Here is a 23,112-nt window from a genome sequence, read left to right as displayed (position 1 = left end):
AACTTTAAACCCCACAAAAAGGGACTTTACCTTCTATTCTGCCCCACACAAATGTCACACAAGAATTGACTATTTTTTCATTAATAAGCTGTATTTGCAATCGATCGCTGGCTGTGAGTTGGGTAACATTTTAGTATCAGATCATGCCGCTGTATATTTAGACACATTAATTCAGGGAGTCTCACAACGAACAAAAAGATGGCGTTTTAACACTAGCTTACTTAAGGATACGGCTTTTCTCTCTTTTTTTTGTACAGAACTCAAAATATTTCTTTCAATTAACTCTACTGACTCAGTTAGCCCATCTTTATTATGGGAAACTTGCAAAGCATATATTAGAGGGCTGACTATTTTATATTCATCTAACAAGCGACACAGACAATTGGCAAAGCAGAAACTTCTTGAAACTGAACTTGATAATGCTAAAAAGGAATTTAATGCAACATCAGACTCTAAAATACTTGAAAGAATATCTAATCTTAGGACCTCCCTGGATCTGTTGTTAACACAAAAAGCTAATACAAATTATTTATTTTCTAAGCAGAAATTGTATGAGCACGGTAACAAACCCAGTAAATATCTTGCTCAGTTGACTAAGATTAGGCTAAAACAACAATTAATTACCTCTGTGTTGGACACATCTGGCAAACAACTTTTGATAATCCTTCAATTAATGATGTGTTCAGGGGATTTTACTCGGATTTATACAAATCTGAGCAATGTGTTGATGGTGCTGAACGAATGTATTCCTTTTTTAACATTTACCCTTGAAAACTCTCCCACAAGCTTATAGGGACCTTCTTGATGCCCCAGTTAGTAGAGAAGAGGCTATGCAAGCACTTCAGAGTCTCCAGGCCGGTAAAGCACCGGGCCCGGATGGCATAAGTTCTAAATTATATAAGGAATTCCATTATGTCCTGTTGGATCCCCTTCTTGAGATGTTAAACCACTCTTTTGAATTAGGATTGCTGCCCGATTCGCTAAGTGACGCTGATATCTCGTTGATTTTAAAAAAAGAGAAAGATCCAGAGGATTGCGGATCTTACAGGCCGATAGCTCTGCTCAATTCTGATTTGAAACTGTTATCCAAAATACTTGCACTCAGATTAGAGCAAGTATTGCCAATATTAGTCTGTGAGGACCAGACTGGTTTCATTAAAGGAAGGAGTTCTAGCCACAATGTCAGAAGGCTTTTAAACATAATTAATATCTCACAGAATCAAAAACTTGACACTTTAGTTATTTCATTAGATGCCGAAAAGGCTTTTGATCGTGTTGAGTGGCCCTACTTATTTTATACTTTGCAGAAATTTGGGTTTGGGGACAAGTTCTTGAGGTGGGTGCAGCTGCTCTATAATAAACCTTCATCTGCCGTCTTCACTAATGGCATCAGATCTAAAACATTTCTTCTGGGTAGGGGTACCAGGCAGGGCTGCCCACTTTCGCCATTATTGTTTGCCCTTGCCGTTGATCCCTTGGCAGAAGCCATAAGACATGATTCATTGATTAAAGGGGTTACAATAGATGACAGACAACACAAGATTTCACTCTATGCAGACGATATTCTGCTATTTTTGTCGGATGCTAATACATCAGTTCCACGACTGGTTGATGTTATACACTTCTTTGGAGAATTTTCTGGTTATAAGATTAATTTGACAAAATCTGTTGCTTTACAATTGGGCAGTCTCACCTCGGAAACACAAATGCTCTTCTCTTTCCCTGTTAAATATTCCATGTCAGGTTTTACTTACCTAGGTCTTCATATAACCCCAACATTCCAACATATATTTAAAAGTAACTTTGCTCCTCTTTTAAAAAAAATCATAATGATTTGCAGAGGTGGAATGCTCTTCCCGTATCTTTTCTGGGAAGAATTGCTATAATCAAAATGAACATTTTACCTCGTTTAATATACCCTTTAATGATGCTGCCTATTTTACTTTCTAACAAGGTTGTTAAGGAGCTTAATGGATGGCTTTCTCGTTTTATATGGAGTAAAAGGAAACCAAAACTGAAAATGAGCAAACTACAGCTCCGTAGTCATAAGGGTGGTCTAGATGTTCCCGATATCAGATTGTATCAGCTGGCGTGTCAGCTTCGTTTTGTGGCGGACTGGTTGAAGAATGATCCAGATTCTATTTGGCTTGATCTTGAAGCCTCACAATCTCTGTGCCCTCTTCAGAATCTTTTGTTTGTTGTCAATCCTAAAAAGTTAAAAGTTCTATATGATAGCCCAATCATACGTAACACTCTTAAAGCTTGGGCACAGTCGCGCAAGCTAGAGGGTAGGTTTAATCTGACATCAGCCCTTACACCAATTCAAAATAATCCAGATTTTCCTCCTGGTACTGATGACTCTGGGTTTAACCTCTGGAATTCTTTAGGTATTGTGAGGCTGAAAGATATATTGGAGGGTTCGTCTCTTCTGTCTTTTGAACAGTTGTCTGCTAAATTTAATCTGCCAAGACATCATTTCTTTAGGTACTTGCAGCTAAGAGACTTAATTGGAAAAAAGACCACTTTGAGTACTGATAATTCTAGGACTGAAATTGAGAAAATACTACAAGAAGACACGAGACAAAAAAAATATCTCATATTTATGTTACACCAAGGGGGCTTTCACACTGGCAGTTTAGTTCGGAACGGGGCACGGTTCGCATGAAAAATCTCTAATGTGAACGCTGTCATGGGACCCGGGTGCGCACTGGGGTACCGAACTCGAGACTGCCTGGAGGAGGTGGTCTGAGTTCGGTTGCTCCCGAACCGTGCTGCGATTCGCGTGTGTGTGAAAGCAACACGGACTCGGGTGCGCACTTTTTCAGGAAGTAAAGTATCGTGCACATGCGTTTTAGTCGATTATGATGTATTTAGTTAAATAAAACACACGTAAGGGATGAAGATTTACCCTGGGTACGAGCAAGAGTGAGTCTGCAGTGTATTCGCGCATAGTGCGTGCATGCAGGGCAACAAATTAATGGAAATCCACTGTCTCCTAAAAAGAGTCCATTTGCAAGCAGCGGAAAGACAGCTTGTGTGAAACACACACACAGTTAACCTGCGTTGTTTACTCAGCTATGAATAATAGCACCAAATTAATAAAAAACACAATATATTGACCCGCGTCGTGTTTTCTATCATGCGCCGTGCACGTTTGCAATGACGTAAGATGCACGCAAACGCACCAAAGTTCGATAGAATCAAGTTGAGTGTAAAACGAGACCAACGCTGCGGGGGGCGCCGGGAACAATCGCGCTCGGCTTCGGACCGCAGCAAACGAGCCCAGTGTAAAAGCCCCCTTACTCTGACTCTCCCAGGAGACACAGATAATCTTAGACAGATGTGGGAAAATGATTTTGTAGTAATTATCTCAAGAGAGGATTGGGATTTAGTCTGGGATCATGCTAAAAGAATATCAGTGTGTAACAGAGCACGTGCTATTCAATTCAAAATAATACGTCGGCTACATATCACCCCTTATATTAGAAATAAAATGGACCCCAAACTTTCCCCCAATTGCTCAAAATGTAAAATTTCAGTTGGTAATTATATTCACTGTATTTGGTCTTGTCCCAAAATTCAGTTGTTTTGGAAGAAAATCGCAGACCACATTGGCAATATTCTGGGAATGATAATTGATGTTGATCCTTGTTCATTTATTCTATGTCTGCCGGCTGGTATTGTTTTGAATAAATATCATGAAAGACTTTTTAGTATTTTAACTTTTGCTGCAAGAAAGAACATTTTGATGTTTTGGATAAGTGAAAAAAGTACTTCAATAAAAAAATGCCATAACCTTGTAAAAGAGCTCATCCCAATGGAATTTTTAACATGTGTATTACATTCTTCAACAGATGTATTCAATCGGATATGGACACCCTATTTGGACTATATTTCTCTCACTTTGGACGATTGCTTACATTTTTCTTGAAAGCTGTTGTGTTGGCTCAAAACGAGAAGCCTATTCCTGTGAATGTTTATGTATCTTCCATTGTAACCTATCTTTTTATTTTATTTCATTGAGAATTGATTTGAGAATTGTGCTTTTAAGGTCTGCCCGAACTGTTGTCCTTTTTTTTTTTTTTTTTTTTTTGGTGTTGTTTGTTCTGTTGGAACAAAACTAACAAAATTTCAATAAAAAAAAATAAAAATGAAAAAAAAAGCAAAAGTAACACGATTGTTTAATATTTCGTCACACCTTAATTTAATTGTGTTCAATCAACCTAATATATTTAAAACTGAAGTTTACTTAATTCATTTGTGTGAAAACTACATGAATCATTTTTGTTGACAACTAACTGGGCAGTGGATCTGTAGTTCCAAGCATGCTTGGCAAGGACTGCATTAGGAGGGTAAATTTAGGGATTAAAGTGATATTTTATGCGTTTTTCAGTAAATGGAATTATTTTGTTAGTTAATTAGTATTTAATGTTCAGTTATGTTAGAAACTTGGAGGACTCTGTAATGTTTTTGAATTTTGTGGTTACCATTATGCAGAAGAGTGACGACTGTGTTTAGACTGTGGGCAATCAGTATACACTACATATGCATTAAACCTCACTCACAGACTTGAATAATTCATATCTAATATTACTAAGAAAAAAGTAGTTAAATTAAATTGAACGCTAGTAGCTTCTATAATTGGAAATAACTGTAAAGTCCAATTAGCTAAAATTATAATGTTAGTGATTTAATGTTAGCGCTACTGCCCTTGGGACTTTGGTGTCGGATCCCGGTAGGCACTGCGTTTTACACTGTGTTCCCCTAGCGTAAGATATTAAGCAGTACGAGAGAACCTCTCTTAAGAGAACGTACTCGGTTACTAACGTAACCTTGGTTCTCTCTAGAAGAAGGAACGAGTACTGCGTGTCTTGCTGTGCTTACATTATGCTCTGGTTCGCTTCGGCGATGAAAAACCAGTTTTTATCAGCCTGTCGAGCTATATTTATAGGTCAAGGCCACGCCTATTTCGGCGGGACGTGACGTAGTGGGCGCGAAGCGATATGGTGTCACGCAGGGCCTCTCTCGATAGGCTGCTGCTGTTGCCGCAGGTCAGCCAATAGGCACGCAAGCCGTCTTGCCTATGTCTGCATGCTGCCGCAACGCGTTTTACATTAATTCAAAATTAAGGATAATTTTTGGCTTCAATATCTCGTGGAAAAGGGTTTTCCCATAGCGTAAGATACAATATATAGTTTTGTGTATTTCTGTCATGATGGTTCTTTTCCATAACATTAAATGTGGTAATAAAGAGTTGGTAATGCTTTAAACTGTATCTGTATGATTGGGAAAATCACTTTGATAAGACAAAACAAAAGACCGAACGACTCGGAACTCGAAGACTCGAGACGTGAGCTAATCAATTCTGTATCCAGAACCGACTGCATAGCTTTATAGCCTATGGGGCTGTCACGTGATGACCGAACGACTCGAACTCGAAGACTCGAGAAATGAACTAATCAATACTCTATATGGTGACTGCATAGTCTTATAGTTAATTGGGCTGTCACGTGATGACAGAGCGACTCGAACTCGAAGACTCGAGAGGTGAACTAATCATTCTGTATCCGGCACTACAGACCGCATAACTCAGTCTATGATGTCAAGGGGATGAAAGAAACGGCTTAGATCGGGAGGTGAGGTGAACTAACAGACTGCATAGCCTGTTAGCAATGAATTAATCATATTTGTTTCTCATAATTTGGCCTTGTCCTTGTATTGCAATTTATTTCTTATTCTAAATGTAACCACAATTTGATGTGTTTGGGGAATTTGGCAATAAAAATTTAACATTTTTATCATATTCTGCTGAAATGAACGAGATTCAAAGATCCGAGTCAGTAAAATTATCTGAACTACCCATTATTACAAAGTAGACGTTGTTTGCGGGCAGCCAATGAAGACCATTATGCAAATTTGTTACATTGTTACGTGTGCAAGTTACAGAAATAAGTTTGGAATTACGGATGTCTCGTTTCGGCATTTAGAATCTATTCTTTTTTATTTTGAGAGACAACAAATTTATTTATCGTGCACTTTGATCTTGAAAACTTTGCAGACCTTTTACATACACAAAACAGCTATATTACGCACTAGATGAAAGGTAATATCTGGAAAAGCATAATAGGGGCCCTTTAAACATGCGACAAGCTTCATTCTTGTAGAGCACTTGGCCTAATGTAAAAATACAGTCTTAGTAAATATACAGCTTTGTTCTTTTGACAGTACTGTAGTTTTTTTTTTTTTTTTTGCTTCAGAGAAATGTCTTTTTGTTTAGTAATCAGCATTGAATGAAAATAAATAAATGAACCAGGTGAACAGGGAATGTTCTTAGAACTGTGGTAACATTCTGTCAAGGTTCTCTCAAAGTTATGAACAAATGTTCTTGTAACATTAATAGAAAGTTAATTCAGTTATCTTGTCTCAAGATTATCAAAACATCATTAGCAAAAAAATGTTATTTATACATCATGCATGTAACGTTTTTCTGATTTTTTTTGTTGGATTTTAGTCTAATGTTGATTAAACGTTACTACTTACTTTTTAATGATGGTTCAGGGAACATTCAAAAGCAGCTTACATTCCTACAATACTTGCAATATAGAGAAAACATTTGTACTGTTTTGTCTAACATTCACAAAGAAAAAGTTTTTGTTAAAACGTTTAAAAAATGAACGTTTTGAACGTTCTATAAACATTCGGAAATAACGTTTCCATGACTTGGGATAGAATCGCAAGCAAAATATTATTATATTTTTGTTAGTTGGTGATACACACAGAACGCATTAGACTCCCTCATCTCATCTGACATCACATTTCCATTATACTCCAACAATTCTGTTGCTCAGCTGAAGGTCATCGAACCCGTTTCCAAAGAGCGTCTGTGTTTAGCCAAGAGCCAATGACTTTCAAAACAGAAGCTTTCTTATTCCCCCTTGATAACCGCCTGCCTTTACTGCTAATGGAAAGCTAATGAAAGGATGCGCCTGAGATAGAAATTTACACAGTAAAACATCATTTTTAAACCTGAAATTGTTGACGTCAAATAGCCCATCTACTCAAGATCCATTGACGTTGAGAGCCAGCGAGGTATAATTTACTCGCGCTGCTCTTTCTCGAGTAGCTGACCGAACCTCCTCCGCTTAATCAAAGCCACTAAATGAGGAAGGGAAATTTCCTTGATCTCTTCAGAGGCGTTAACGTGCTTCCGAGCTGTTTACTCAGCAAATTAAATCGTAGCTTTAGCAGTCTGAGGTCAATAGTTTAGTGAAGCACATCTAGTTCATCAAAGGCGGGCAGTTCACTGAAGTGTTTACTTGATTTTTATCTTCAATGAACATCGTATCTTATCTTCGGGTACATTTTGCAAGTTGTATAAATACAAATGCAAAATGAAGGCCATTTGAAGGCCCTGAAATTATCATTCTTTTTACTTATATGGAGCACTTAAAGAGATGTCAGGCAGATTGTTCACAACATTGTTTTCAAGCACCAAAAATGACAAAAAGGTTTAACATTAAACTATCATAACAGTACTATATAGGTCTACTGTACTGTATAAATTACCGATCAAACGTCTTATTCTCACCAAGGCTTGCTTTATTAGATAAAAAAGAAAGAAATATTATGAAACATTGCAGTTTAAAATAACTGTTTTCTATTTGAATATATTTTGAAATGTACATTTATTCCTGTGATGCAAAGCTGAATTTTCAGCATCATTACTCCAGTCTTCAGTGTCACATGATCCTTCAGAAATCATTTGAATATGCTGATTTGATGCTAAAGAAACATTTCTTATTATTATCAATGTTCAAAACAGTTGTGCTGCTTGATATTTTTGTGGGAAAACGAGGTGAGAATATTGTCAACAATTGTGCATGGGCAGAATTCTGCAGGTCCAGAGCTCACATTGGCTGCGTTCCAAACCGCATACTCAATGAGTAGGTACTTAATTTCAATGAGTACTTACTCAACGAGCGCGAAAAGAGTAGGTACTTCATAGCCAAATCTCGTTGAGTATGAATGCGATCCGGACATCATACGCCATGTTGACGTTATCATGTGACCTATGACGTTATCACAAGCGCAACAATTTAAAAGTTATGAGCAACAGGTGCACCGACATCTCACTGCATCAGTACAACCTAACTAGAACGGTTTTCAACAGCATCTGAAATGGTTGGCATGTCTGCAATAGCTAGACGAATGTGTGGACAAAGGAGACGTCGGGCTGCTGCTCGGAGATCTCGCCTTTGGAGAAGACTGATGATTTTATACTCAAACAAAGCAAGTATTAGGCCCTACTACTTAAAAAATTAAGATTACCCCAGAATGAATTGCATTACTAGCCCACCCCAACACTTATGCACAATAATGACAAATGCTGACCAACTTAATTATTTAACATTTTCTTAATTAAAATGATATATTTTGGTAAAACAAGCAAACTGTTGTATTGTCATATGACATAGATGTATGAATACATACTAGACAAATGCAGCTGATGTGAATACATACAATTTCCTTCAAGCAATGATTAATGCAAGAATTAATGAAATGAATATTTTATTGAAACATGAATAAATATTTAATATGAAACATGAATAAAAATAAATGAATGAATAAAAGATATCATATCACTATAAAGAAATACATATACAAGTCAATACCATATGAAACATTGCTTAATTCAAGCTTTTTGTTCTAACAAACTATGATGTATTTACAGGCGGTGAACCCCACATCATACTGCCATCTCAATAGAGCGGTTCCCATTCTGCGGCTTTATCTTGATGAAGCAGCTGACCACCGTGCCCACCTTCGCCTGTCTCTGCCGTCCATCAGGTCCCTGATTGCTGCAGTCAGACTGGAATCGGACCATGGATGGGAACGGGAGATTGAGGTCCTTGTGTTCCTGCACTGGCTGGCCCATGCAGCATCCTACAGGGTGGTGTCGCAGGCCTTCGACATCCCAAAGACCTCTGTGTATAACATTGTGCACAGAGTGAGCAAGGCCATCATGGGAATTTTGAGGAGGGTGATCTGCTTTCCGACCGGAGATGACCTGGAGGCAGTGGGAGCAGGATTTGCACAGCTGTCTGGCTCACAAGCTTTCAGCAGAGCAGTTGGTGCAATAGACGGCTGTCATATCCGTATCAAACCTCCAGCAAATAACTCCCACTGCTACTTCAACAGAAAGCTGTTTCACTCCATCCAACTCCAGGCCATCACTGATCACCGGGGGAAATTCCTTGATGTGTTTGTGGGTTATCCTGGGTCTGTGCACGATGCCAGGGTGCTGAGGAACAGTCCAGTGTATGCTGGCGGCCTTTATCCACCTGCAGGCAAGTGCATCCTCGGGGATGGAGGCTATCCTTGCCTGAGTGCACCCATCTGCCTCATCACCCCGTACAGAGAGCCGGTGCAGAACCCTGTGCAGGTGCGTTTCAACAGCAAGCACTCCCGTGCCCGCAACATCGTGGAGAGAGCTTTTGGGATGCTGAAGACACGCTGGCGCTGCATTTTCTTCAAGGCCTTGGAGGTGAGCCCTGCCTTCGTGCCTGAGATTGTTGCGTGCTGCGCTGTGCTTCACAATCTCGCTCTAGCCAATGGGGACATCGTTGAGCCAGAGGATGAGGAAGACCATGATGACGGCCCCCCTGATCCCCACAACCTTGAAGCAAGAGTGGGAGAACAAGTGCGGGACAATCTGGCTGCTGCAGTGTCTGCTCCAAACATCCCTGTGCCGGCTCTCCATGAGCATGACTACCTTTAAAACATTAAGAAAGATAAAAATGTTTTAAAATTCATGTTGTCAGCATTCAGTTTCTTGACAAATGTCATTTTATAGGTTTACAATTACATGCAAATATTTGTTAGAGCTTTAAAACCTTTTGTAGTGTAGAGGGATAAACCAATGAACTGGTTAGAAGAAGATTGCTGGTCAATCAGCAAGGCTCTTTACTCCAGGTTTGTCCAGGGTCATTGTCCCTGTAAATAAATGAGTTAATCACTTTCGATAAAAAATATGTCAAATGCATAAATGTGATTGATATTTGTAAAGCATTTTTTGAACCAGTCATGGGCATAAACGGTCAAAGCTGCTTAGTTTGTCAAGGAATTACTATAATGCAAAATGCATACATAAATTTACTACAATTTATATTTGGTGGGTTAAAGGGTTAGTTCACCTCAACATATAAATACAGCAATTGTTTACGGTTTACTATTTACTTATTTAATGTTTTTTATTGTTTAAATACAAAAGGGAATTTTTGTCAAGTTTGTTCTGCTGGTTTCATACAATATCAGTCAATGGAGCCCAACTTTCAGAAGCTTCCTGGCATTATTTAATGACGCTTCTGAAAGTCCATTGACTGATATTGTATTAAACCAAACAGTACAAACCTGACCAAAATCACCTTTTGTGTTGAGGAAAACAAAAAACAGAGGGATCAAACAACATCAAGGCGAGTAAATAATGACTATTGAATTATTACTATTATGATTTATTTGCTTGGGTTAAGTAACCCTTTAGTCACTATTTTACTGTGTGTAATATGTGTAAACAGTCTCAAGTTCAGCTTTGGTCATGGAGGGCTATTATCCAGCAGAGTTTTTCCAACCCTAATTATACACCCCTGAATCAATTTAAACCAATTAATAACTGACTACTTGAAATTTACTGACAGGTGTGCTGGAACTTAACCCTCCATGACCTGCCTTTAAGATCCTTGCATGAACTCTGTAAACCTTTAAAAGTCATATAATACACTCCAGTAAAACCAGTGTTTTAAAGTGTTTTTTCTTCTTACATTACACCATACATTCACTAATTATTAATCAACGTTTCATAAATATTTAATTTATGAATTTGATTACAATCTTAAAGTATCACTAAATTTCTAGAAGTCTATAATGTACTGTGAATGCCTAGAAATAGTTTGTTTTATATACATATTATTGTACAAAATTCTTAGGCCACCATTTTTAGTTGTTGCACAGTACTGTGTGTATATATATATCAGTACCGTATCTATATATAGATTCCCATTTTTATTCACAAATTTAATTCACATCAACCCAAATGTGCAAAAGATCAGAAGATGTTTTTTGTCAAATAATTTATTTTTTGGCGAGCATCTGAAGAACAGAAAGGAACCTTTCATCCCTTTCGTTGGTTTCTCTTTCTCTCCTTTCCTCTCTCTCGACTGCCTCCCGGTGCCATCTCTCTTCTCTTTCTCTTACTTCTCTTTCTTGTCTTTCCTCTCTCTCTCGTCTCTCCCGTTCTCTTCTGTCCTCCTTCTCCTCCATTTCTCTCCACAGCCTCTCCTCCCTCTCAGCTGCCTTCTGCTCTCTCTTCTCTTCTCGCTCCTCCATGTCCCGGATCAGCTCCTACACATCTATAGCCCTTTTCCTAGCTCTTGCTGGCTCTGGCCTCACTGAGGATGAAGAGACCACAGCAGCATCCGGCCCACATGAGGCAACGAGGGCAGGAGGAGAGATGGAGGGTCTGCCCCCAATTGCCTCATCCATGGCAGTGTACCACTTCCAGGATGCTGCTGTGGGCTCTCCATCCTCAGTGCTCACCCCCGTCTGCGGACATTTCAGATCCTGCAAAAATGCACAAGCATGATACAAAAGCAGTCATTTTAACAGCACAATATTTAATCATTTAATTTATGTATTAGAAGTAACAAAATGATCTTACTTTGTATTTTTGTTTCAGGTTTTCCCTTTTTTTTTTAACAAACGCCGCCGTCACCCTGCCTTGCAGGCTCTGCTCCTCCACAAAAGATCTGCAGCAAGAGAGAAATCAAGAATGAAAAAGTTATATCTCTGTTTGAAAATACAATAATTGAAATGTACTGCAAATAAAGTATTCAATTGATTTTTAAATATTTCTGTATACTCACTCAAAGCCTTTGATGGCAGCATTACGCTTTCCGGTGAAGAGCGCTTCATGAGCCACTCTCCACCGGATAAGCAGCCGCGTGTGCTCATCCGTCCCTGTAACATCCAGACAAGACTCACGTTACCTCTGTGATTTATGAGCTCAATACTACATTTACATGTTGAGGTTGTTGCTAATAAATAGCTTTTTATCCATCATATATGTTCAACAACTTTTCAACAGTACTAATGGATAAATGAAATAGATTACTTATGTTTAGTTACTTTATGTAAAATGCATTAAACTAATAAAAACAGTGTTAACAACAGTGAATTCTCCTAAACAATAGTACACACACGTCACTCAGATGTCTATTTCATATCAGTTACACGTAGTAATCGTAGATGTATACGGTTTAAAATGTATGCAAATACAGTTTAAAGACGTATGTGCCCTTATGGAGCTCCTCTATCCAATAAAATGTGATTTACGGCAAAATCACAAATTTACCATATTATATAGCGTCTTTGCACCTTCAACAGTTCAACAATTTAATGTACAGAAAGTTAGTTCAACACATGCGATTTGGTTTGTATTTGTAATACTCACATTTGAAAACACTCTCGTCCACCCTTTCCGTCATGTTTGAGTATGAAATATCTACTTCTTCTTGTTCTTTTTTATATCGTATCCTCTCGCGTGGCCTCCTGGGATAGATGAGTACAAGCTGAAAAGCACTCAAATGTCTGGGCGAAAGCAGGAGATCATCCGGGAACTTCTCGCCTACTCTTTTAGGAATACTGATGTTTCGAACGTACTGCTTCTTTCACGTACTGTTTTCGCCTACTATATAGTAGGAAAGTAGGCATATTGGAACGCACTATCGTCCAAATCTCGCGATAATTAGTACGTCAACCAGGTAATTCTCGCCTACTCTTTTATGAATACTGAGGATTCGAACGTACTTTTTTGCTCGCCTACTCTTTTTCCCATACTATATAGTAGGGAAGTATGCGGTTTGGAACGCAGCCATTGAGATGAGAGGAAGGCTTTGGATCAAAAAAACAAACACTGACAAAACACTGTTAAATGAATGGTGAACAGGAGGGCAAGTTTCCCATTTACTGTACATCTCAAATACAAGCCCGTTATAACTGAAATAAATTAATACAAATCATTATTTTCTGATGTGCACATGGTTCAGAAAGATATTGGTCAATTTGCCACTAAACTTATGTATTATTGCATGTTATATACATATATATATTAGTGGTGGGCCGTTATCGGCGTTAATGTGCGACTCTTATCGGACGACAAAAAAAATATCCCCGTTAATCTATTCTCAAAGTTGGGTTGGGATCATAAAATAGCTTTTTCGAATATTGTTATATTTTCGCGCAATTCCATGTGTAGCCTAGTATATTTGACATAATTGACGCCGCGCCTACTGTCACAGATCGCGCAGCAGAGTATTTTCCTGTACTGGTGTATACTTTTACATGTTACGTTGGGCGACGTTCCTCTCGTTACTTTATTTTAATGCAATTACATGTTGTCAAATGAGTTTATTCCAAGCGCGCTGTATCTTTTTATGGGCATGAGCGATATGCTCAATTTACAAATGAATCACTCTTTTGAGCCGATTCTGTTCAAAGACTTCATCAAACTAGTTGGCAGATCTGTCTAAATCGGTTTGCGAATCACTCTGAATGATCTTTTCAGTTCCTCACACACTGAATCGTCTGAAGCGCGTTCAATAACACTCGATTCGGTTTCGTAACAGGAAGATTTAAAAAACATCAAGAGTGTTGGATGAAGTGGCCGTGGATCAACAGTTTAGTCTAGTGAAAGCAAATCTGCAAATGCATCATATTTTTGCCAGCGATGAAGATATTTATCAGTTTAACATCTTCGTATGCTGTCCTTGAATGATTCCACAGGACGATCCATTTGATTTCATTTCATTCAGGTAATACATTTTACAACCAAACAGATTATTACGCCATGATAGCACTACTAAAAAGTATGACATTATCCGTCTTTTGGACATATACATTAATTTATAGGCTACAAAAAAACGCTTCAGAGCATCGGTGCACTGGCAAAGGTTAACAGGTTAAATAAGCTACCATTGTGTACAGTTTATGAAATGAACACCCGCCATCCCGCGGTAATATGTGTGTATTGCGCAGGGGCATAGTCAAAAGAATAGTTTACATTGATTGAAAACTAATTTGTTTAAAAAGGAGGAGGCTATTGCCGGTAAAGGCAGGTTCACATAAAATCATTATGACATTATTTTATATTATCCAATTAGCCTACTACGTTAAAAAAAACGGCGAAAACATGTTACTTGTTCAATTAATAAACAGTTTGTTTGATGACAAATCGCTAAAGATGAAACTGGCCTCCCTTTCTGTCATTGTGAGTGTGCGGTTTTTTTCCCCGAACGATATTCGACTTTTGCTCCTCTATTGTCGAATGGCATTTTGGGCCGAAATTCACATCCCTACACGAGGCAAACTTTTCTCAAAGACTTACTTTTAGTCATTATTTGGGTAGCACACATATTCTGAATCCCTTCTGCAGAATTCAAATGAGCCATTTATTTTAATCTAGATTAATTCCAAGATTACAGTGAGATTAATCTAGATTAAAAAAATTGATCTATGCCCACCTCTAATATATATATATATATATATATATACGTATATACACACAGTGTATAGTGTTTATAATAAAAACAACTTGAAATAAATGAAAAGTAATGAAAAAAATACAAATAAAACACTAATGCTAACTAAATCAGATGTTTTACTAAGAAGCCAAAGCATTTTTAACGTACAGAAAATTAATACATTCCTCATTTTATTCCTCATTTGTAAGTCACTTTGGATAAAATGTTTGCTAAATGAAAAGCAAATCTGAAAAATAAAGTGTCTTTAATCTGCTAAAAGTGATTATAAGTCATGAATATATAAGATATTATAAACAACCACATCATGATTTTCTGTGCAGCTGTTAAGCCATCAGAGCAAAAAAAACAAACAACAAAAATCATAATTTTATTTAGGTGGCATTATACCAAGATATTGACTGGAAAGTAACCCTATGATCATTTCAAAACTTTTTCAGTTTTGTACCTATTTTTAACACTGTCATGATCTGTTAAAGAGGTTTAAAGTGAATCCAGTCCACATCAGAACACAATAACACGCTTCCCAAACAAAAGCGAGTTTGCAGTCGGTGAACATACCCACAGGATATGAGAACCAGGAACGGTGGCCTAGTTTATTTAAATGCCAGAAGGGGTTGGGTAACTGATTTTGATTGATGGGATGCTGATATATTATCTGAAGGAGGGGCCTACCAGCTTGTGGCAAGAGATGTAGGTAGACAGGTGCAGAGGCTGGAAGATGCCGCGTGCGTTTACAGATTCTTCCAGAACAGAGTCACACAGCTCAGCTTTTTTAATGCCATTTAGACAACAGGCTGTTGGGGAAGAATTGAGGAAGGGAGGCTGCTACACAAGAACAGAGGAAATGAACTGTTCCACATCAGTAAATATTGGAAGGGAACATTTGGAAAATGCCAAAAGACAGCACAAAGCCAACGGCGCATTTTTATTCATGCAGCGTGGTGGCTTAAGGACATAAGCCAGTATAATAGATCTCTGGTGATGATAAGACCATCCTACATTATCATAATAATCAAAACTTATATTATTATCGGATAGACGGTGGTGGAGGAATTCACTTTCACCTCTAATGTTCTGAAAGGTGCGTCACGCACCAGTGAAAGTCAATCCCAATATACTGCGGCAATACTATTCTACACATTTACATTTTCTGAATACAGCGCGAGTGATGCTTATTCGTGCAAAACTCACCGCCATTTTCCAGGGGTGTTATGGTTGGTTGCCAAGGTGTTGCCATATGGTTGCTAGGTGTGCATCATGTGAAGAGAGTCCACTGTGAAAATTTCGGTCTCTAGATAAGGCCTTGTTAAATTCTACACATTTAAATTTTCTGAATACAACATGAATGATGTTTAGCCATGCAAAATTCACCACCACCAAGCTGGGGTTTTATGGATGGTTGCCAAAGTGTTGCTATGTGGTTGCAAAGGTGTTCTAGGGTGCTCTTAACGCATTACAGTCCTTCACGTCTATTACGATCTCAAAACCCTGGCTAGTTGATAATACCTAGAATATCAAAATCGACTGCTGGCGGTAGATCCGTTTTCTATTTAGCATCAAAACTCTGGAACAGTCTACCTAACATTGTCCGGGAAGCAGACACACTACCAGTCACACTGTCGGTTTAAATCTAGACTAAAAACACATCTCTGTAACCTGACATACACATAGAAAATGATAGTGGTGGGGGAAAAAATCGATTCTGTTCAGTATCGCGATATTTTGCGCAAGCAATTATATCGATACAGTAGCGCAAAGTATTGCGATATTTAATTATAAAATTATCTGTTTTACTTTCCGGTTTTCTCAGAGTTTACTCTGATCATTTACATTTGCGTATTACATCCACAAGGTGGCGCTTGTTGCGGTGCTTTTTTGTCGTACATTCGACAGCAAATTCAAATGAAAATGGCTTCAGTATTACGGTTGTACCCGACGCTCCGCATCTTTCAAATCGAAAGTGTGGGTAAATTTCGGTTTTAGGATTATTCTCAGGTTTATGTTACTCTATTATGTCTGCTTTATGTTACTCTATTGTATTTAAATAATTTTAAGTTATGTGCCTGGAGCTCAGTGAGTTTTGTTTGTTTCATATTAAATATTACCTGCTCGGTTTTGTCTGTCAGCGCGTTGTCATTGTCCTCTATTTTTCACTGCTTGAGAACATGGGTTGAAATCGCCCTCTAAACCCTCATTCACTAAGTTAGGCCTATTCCCTAAGTTAACGTTAGTCCACTAATACTGTTCACTTGAAGGAGTGAATGAAAACGAGTAAGCGACAGGCGTTGAGCGTACATAAGCTGTACATTCGTTAATGCAGTGCAATGTGGGACAGAGACGCGATCTGACACGCGTCCCATTTTCTCACAAATCTCTACGTTTATTTAAATAATTCAAGATTGCTCTTATGAGAACACTCGACAAAACTGACATTTTGGCATAATTTGTGTGTGTTATGGTTTGTTCAAGCCCGAAAGAGAACTTGATACTGACACGCGTCTTTTCTGTGGGTCGTGTGTGTGTGTGTGTAATACAGGCAGGATTTAACGGATACTGCGTAATTGCGTTAAACATTTATAACGCTTTAAACTTTTTTTTTGTTTTTGTTGCGGTGCCGCGGTGGGCAAGTGATGAAACCAGTGTTGCAATGTGTCCCGAATGTTCAAGAACAAGTTTTTCAGTTTTTGCACTTCAGTTAATGTGTAGAAGATAATGTTTACAGAATTAAATGTGACATTTAAAGTGAGGTGAGCGGTCTTATTTTCCTAATTTTTTGTAATGCCTTTGAATAATATGGGGGACGTGAATCGCAATATCGCAGAATCGAATCGCAATACTTGCTGTATCGCAATATATTGAGAATCGCAATAATATTGAATCGTGGCCCAAATATCGCAATACTATCGAATCGTCACATTTTTGCCAATTCCCACCCCTAGAAAATGATACATTCCTATTATTCAAATCAGTTAAATGATTATTAGGCTGCATAAATGAGGACAGCCGGAACCGGGAACATTTCCTATAACACCGGATGTACTCGTTAAACCATAAGAAGAATGGCATCTACGCTAATGTTGGTCTTTCTGCTTATTCCGAGGTTCAATGTAATCACCTAGATACAGGCTGTATCCAGATCAGATGGTGGACCTGCTCCTAGACACGATCACAACGCATGATGTAATCAGCCATATCCGGGCCGTTTCCAGACCAGATGGAGGAGATACAGGAAAACGAACAGCCTAGACACGACCACAACGCATCCCTGAAGTGGCAGCAGAGATACGATACGACAGCCATCAGCACTGATCCTCAACAAACTCGCCCCATACTGGCGTGACTGCGATCTTCAACCATATGGAACTGGATAATATTCTGATTGTTCCAATCTGACTTCTAACCTGTAATGCTGCCTGAATCATAATCATACACTGATGTTTATGCACTGAGGAGTTTTGGTTCCTTGCCACTGTCGCCTTTTTCCACATTTGTTGCCATTGGCTTGGCTTGCTTAGTTGGGGACAGAGAGATTTGAGATTTTTAACCCACACTTTTATTAGGTCAGTGACAAAAACCCATCATTGTATCATCACAAAAACAATCAACACAGCAAAAAGATCAAAGTTAAATCCCCCTCAAACACAGCACAACAAACCTCATTGAAACACCACTGCAATATAAAGGTTCCCAAATCTTGCATCTCCTTGTAATACTTAAACTCAACTGAGATCCTAGATCTAATAAATGCCTTAAACAACATTAAACTATCCTGGCAATGCATATTTTGAATCATGTTTTTCCTTGAAATATATATAGCCATTTTTGCTTGGCCAACTATAAAGTTTATCAACTGCCATTTGAATCTCTGACTGCGGTTGTATCCTGCCCCATAGATGAAAACCTTTGGTGTGAAACTTTCCTTAAAACCCCAAAACAATTTTCCTAGTAAAACAAAAAGTGGTTTCAGCCTATTACATTCCAAAAAACAATGATAAATAGTTTCTCTGAACCCACAAAAAACACAACCTTCATTGACATTTGGGTTAATGATTGAGACAAAAGCATTCACAGCAACAGCCCCCTTCAGGATTCTCCATTGTAGATCTCCTGATTTTTTCATCAATGGTGGTTTATATAAGGCCCTCCAATGTGGTTTAACTTCGTTTCCTACATCAAACTTCTCTCTCCAGACATTATCCATTTTCTCACACAGTGTTGACTTGTACAATATTTTAACAAAACATTTATACATCACTTTTCCACTTAATTCACCTAATAGTAAGTCCTGAAGCCCATTCAAATTTAACAAAATACCAGACATCTCCTTTAAATCTGGTGTAATCCAGTGTTTGGGAAAAGGGTCTTTCATATCAGGAAGCAAAAATCCTTCCTTATATCTTTCAAGAAGTACCAACTCCTCTGCTGTCAGTTTCTTTCTCCATAAGTCCATGATTGTGGATGTTTGTCGCATAGATTTTTGTCCTAATAACGCTGCCACCGCTGTAACTTCCTTTAGTTCAGATCCGGCCACTTTAATTATATGACTCATCTTTACCGTCTGTGTGTCACACAGTCTCTGAGAAAGATTCGGCACTTGATCTGTTATGTCCAAACGGGCCCCCTTGACTAGAGGCTCCTCCAACAACCAGAACAGAGAGTTTACATTTTCTGGTCTTTTAATGATGAAAGATCCCCAAACTTTGAACAATCCAAGGTAAAATGAAGATAGTCCACTCAAATGTAGCTTTTTGGTATCCGTGAGGAACAAAGCAGCATCTAGTCCAAGTCCATCTACTCTGTGAAGAATGTTTTTTGCAACCTCTCTCCATACCACATCCACTGAGCCTGTTAGAAACTTCTGGATGAACTGTAATCGTGTTGTTGCGTATCTGCTTGCTAGAGACACCAACCCTTGTCCTCCCTCCTCCAATGGCAAAAAAAGCACACTTTGAGGGACCCAGTGCAACCTGTCCCAGAAGAAGTCCACCAATATTCTTTGCAACCGTGCTAGTAATCCGGTGGGAGGTTCAACACAAGAGAGCTTATGCCACATAGTAGGGGCTATTAAATTGTTCAATATTAATACTCTCCCTCTAAAAGACAACTGGGAATGAATCCATCTCCATTTCGTTAGTCTGCCTTCCATTTTTTCTGTAATCCCATCCCAATTTTTCTGTTGCACAGATATTTCTCCAAGATACACTCCCAAATATTTAGACCCCCTTTCTTCCAAATCAACCCACCAGGTAAAGTTGGTAGGCCATTCTTCCATTTACCTCTAATCAATGCATCACTTTTCTCCCAGTTCACTCTTGCAGCAGAAATTACACCAAATTCATTGACAGTAGACTCCAAGTTAGCAACATCTTTTTCCCCATTAATTAAAATCATCACATCATCCGCATAAGCTGATATTTGATGTTGAACTCTATGAACATTCCTTAATTTAAAACCTTCAATACAAGAACGCAGCTTATTTAACATTGGTTCAATTGCCAGGGAATATAACATTCCGGAGAGAGCACATCCCTGTCTTATACCACTCCCAATTACAAAAGGGGCACTCAAACCACCATTGATCTTCAGTACGCTCTCAATGTCTTTATATAATACTTGAATCATTCCCCTAAAAGTGGACCCAAAGCCAAAAGCATCAAGCATCAATACGTATTCCAGAGGTATTGATGCTCTATTCGATCAAAGGCTTTTTCTTGATCAATTGAAATAAAGCCTATATCCAGATCAAGATAACCAGAGACATCCAACATATCTCTGATAAAAGTAATGTTATCCATAATGGACCTTCCGGGTATACAATAGGTCTGGTCAGAATGAACCACTTGCCCCATCACATCTTTTAATCTATTGGCCAAAACCTTAGAAAAAATCTTTAAGTCTGTACATAATAAGCTTACAGGTCGCCAATTCTTAATTTCCTGTAAGTCACCTTTCTTAGGCAACAAAGTGACATCTGCCCTCCTACAACTTAGAGGGAGGGAACCCACATCCAAACTTTCATTTAGAACATCCAAAAGGTCCTTGCCCATCACTCCCCAAAAGGCCTTGTAAAACTCCACGGAGAGGCCATCAATACCTGGCGCTTTACCGGTCTTCATGTCTTTTAACGCATTTAAAAGCTCCTGCTCCGTAAGAGACCCATCAAGTTTTACTACATTATCCTGTGCAATATTTGGCAAGCCATCATAAAATTTGTCAGAGAGCTCCTCATTCTCTTCATATTCACTCCTATATAACTCAGCATAGAATTGTGCGGCCCTTTTCCTGATGCTTGCGGGCTCTTTCAATTCCTGCCCATTTTCTGTTCGAATTGAGTGAATATATCGCCTCTGTCCATTTTTACGTTCTAGGCCAAAAAAAAACCTTGATGGGGCATCCATTTGTGTTAGCATCTGGTAGCGTGATCTAACCAGAGCCCCTTGTGTCTTTATACCCAGCAGGTCTGTAAGAAATGACTTTTTACATTTAAGAGCATCAAGACACTTTTGTTCCCCAGTAACTGCAAACAACTTTTGCAAGTCGCTAATCTGAGATTCAAGTTTTCTCATTGAGTGTGTAATATCTCGAGAGACATTGAAGGCGTACTGCTGACATAAAGCTTTTATTTCAACTTTCCCACAATCCCACCACTGTCTTAAATCCTTAAAACAATTTTTCCTACTTTTAAAAATTCCCCAAAAATTACAGAACACATCTCTAAAATTCATATCATCCAACAAAGATGCATTGAAATTCCAATAAGCACTCTTTATTTTAACATTTGCTATAAACACTTCACACAAAACCAAACAGTGATCCGAGAACCCAACTGGAGTGATAACACACTTTTTGACAATATTAAAATGATGTCTAGAACAATAAAACCTATCAAGCCTGGCCATAGAAATAACATTATCTCTGGAGTGTGTCCATGTGTACTGCCTTTTGTTATTATTCAATTCTCTCCACACATCACATAAACTGTGTGTTTCAATCAATTCACGCATTACACGACTTGAAGCAGTGTGAGGTTCCAAATGATTCCTATCAATAACATGATTTTCCGTACAATTAAAATCCCCCCCAGAAAAAAGATAATCATCAGAATTACAATTTTGTAAAAAAACACTGACATTATTAAATAACACAATTCTCTCAGTACCATTTGTAGGAGCATATAGATTAAGAAAAACAAAATTAAACTTTTCAAATTTTGCCTGTAGGATTAAAAGCCTACCAGGTATCATTTGCTTTATTTCACATGAAATTGGCAAAAAACTTTTCGCAAAAAGAATGGCCACTCCGCCTGTAACTGAGCTCAGATGTGTGAGGTACACTTGCCCTTGCCATTCTTTCCTCCAGTCAATTTCATTCCAGCAATCGCTGTGCGTTTCCTGTACGAACATTACATCTACACCTTTTTGACTAATTAACTCAAACAAAAGTGCTCTTTTTTGAATATCTTTAGCACCATTCAAGTTAAGGGTGCCCACTTTTATTGCACTCATTTGATTGCATAGGTTTAAACAACATACAGAAACACACAATAACTTAAGAAAAAGACACCTATGTAGTTTCAAATCCATCTTCAATCTTTAATTCCAATTTCACTTTAGAAACAAATTTCTTCAGTCTATATATCTCCTGTACTGTGAATCGTTCTTCACCTTCTCCCCTCATTAACATCACGGCTGATTCAATGAATGCTTTCCTATCGGGGAAGTAATCTACAACCTGGACATTCTTCATATTCTTTGTCTTTTGTAAGAAACTTCTTAATTTTACAAAAGAATAACTTTTTTGACCCTTCTCATTGTTACCATCTACAGCCTCACTATCAGAATCATCCATTGCACTGTGTTCAGTTTCATCAGCTTGTTTAACCATCACTTTATCATTTGTTTTCTTTGGGGATTTCCTAGCACGTTTCCTCTTACTAGGAGGAGCTTTAAATAAAGCCTCAATCCTTTTCAAAGTCAGTATTATTCTCCTCAGCTAAAAAAACTTTCAGCTGCAGCTATAACAGTATCGGTTGTAACCATAATTTCACTTTCATTCTCATTTTCTGTACTTTCCACACCTCCTGAAGCAACATCCCTACTTTCCTCACGCTCAACCCCTCTAACAACAACAGTCCTGCTAGTATCACCATCTTCCCCCTCTTTTCGCGCATTCATCATTACATTGTCAGCGCTAGTCTGCTCCACATTACTGCTACCGGCATTTTCATTGGTCAACAAACCAGCACCCGCACCTTCAGCCCTTCCAGGGCACACTTGTTTGGTGTGACCTTCTTTGCCACAGTCAAAACACTTCATTGTATCAGAAGATGCAAAAATTACGTAATCAAATCCGTCAATTCGAAATTTGAACGCCACATTCATTTCATCTTCGCCGCTGTTTAAAATCATATACACTTGCCGTCTAAAACAAACAACATGCCTGAGCAATGGAGACTTGCAACCAAGCGGTATTTTTTTCATTTGCGACATTATTTTGCCATGCCTAGACAACTCTGTTT

General features: G+C 38.4%; 1 protein-coding gene across 3 annotated transcripts; it reads right to left on the bottom strand.

Moving 5' to 3' along the window:
* Positions 1-8,409: 8,409 nt before the first annotated feature.
* Positions 8,410-12,902, bottom strand: LOC143746704 (uncharacterized). 3 transcript variants are annotated; one of them, XR_013206601.1, is made up of 6 exons: positions 12,506-12,902; positions 11,919-12,012; positions 11,714-11,801; positions 11,251-11,616; positions 9,894-9,993; positions 8,410-9,772 (listed from the first exon to the last, which is right to left on the bottom strand). XR_013206601.1 is itself a non-coding variant. In XM_077238702.1 (4 exons), the coding sequence occupies exons 1-4, from the start codon at positions 12,537-12,539 to the stop codon at positions 11,398-11,400; spliced, it is 435 nt and encodes a 144-aa protein (XP_077094817.1). In that variant the 5' UTR covers positions 12,540-12,902; the 3' UTR covers positions 11,198-11,397. The 3 variants fall into 3 exon arrangements, 1 of the variants encoding a protein (XP_077094817.1); XR_013206602.1 differs by lacking the exon at positions 9,894-9,993 and having other exon boundaries at positions 8,864-8,943; XM_077238702.1 differs by lacking the exons at positions 8,410-9,772; positions 9,894-9,993 and having other exon boundaries at positions 11,198-11,616.
* Positions 12,903-23,112: the final 10,210 nt, after the last annotated feature.

This window comes from Siphateles boraxobius, unplaced genomic scaffold (genome assembly GCF_051911475.1).
Source record: "Siphateles boraxobius isolate OS27281-9 unplaced genomic scaffold, OSU_SipBor_1 22, whole genome shotgun sequence".
Taxonomy (NCBI): Eukaryota; Metazoa; Chordata; class Actinopteri; order Cypriniformes; family Leuciscidae; genus Siphateles; species Siphateles boraxobius.
Note: the sequence above shows the minus strand (reverse complement) of the source record. Positions and strands in the feature narration are given on the sequence as shown.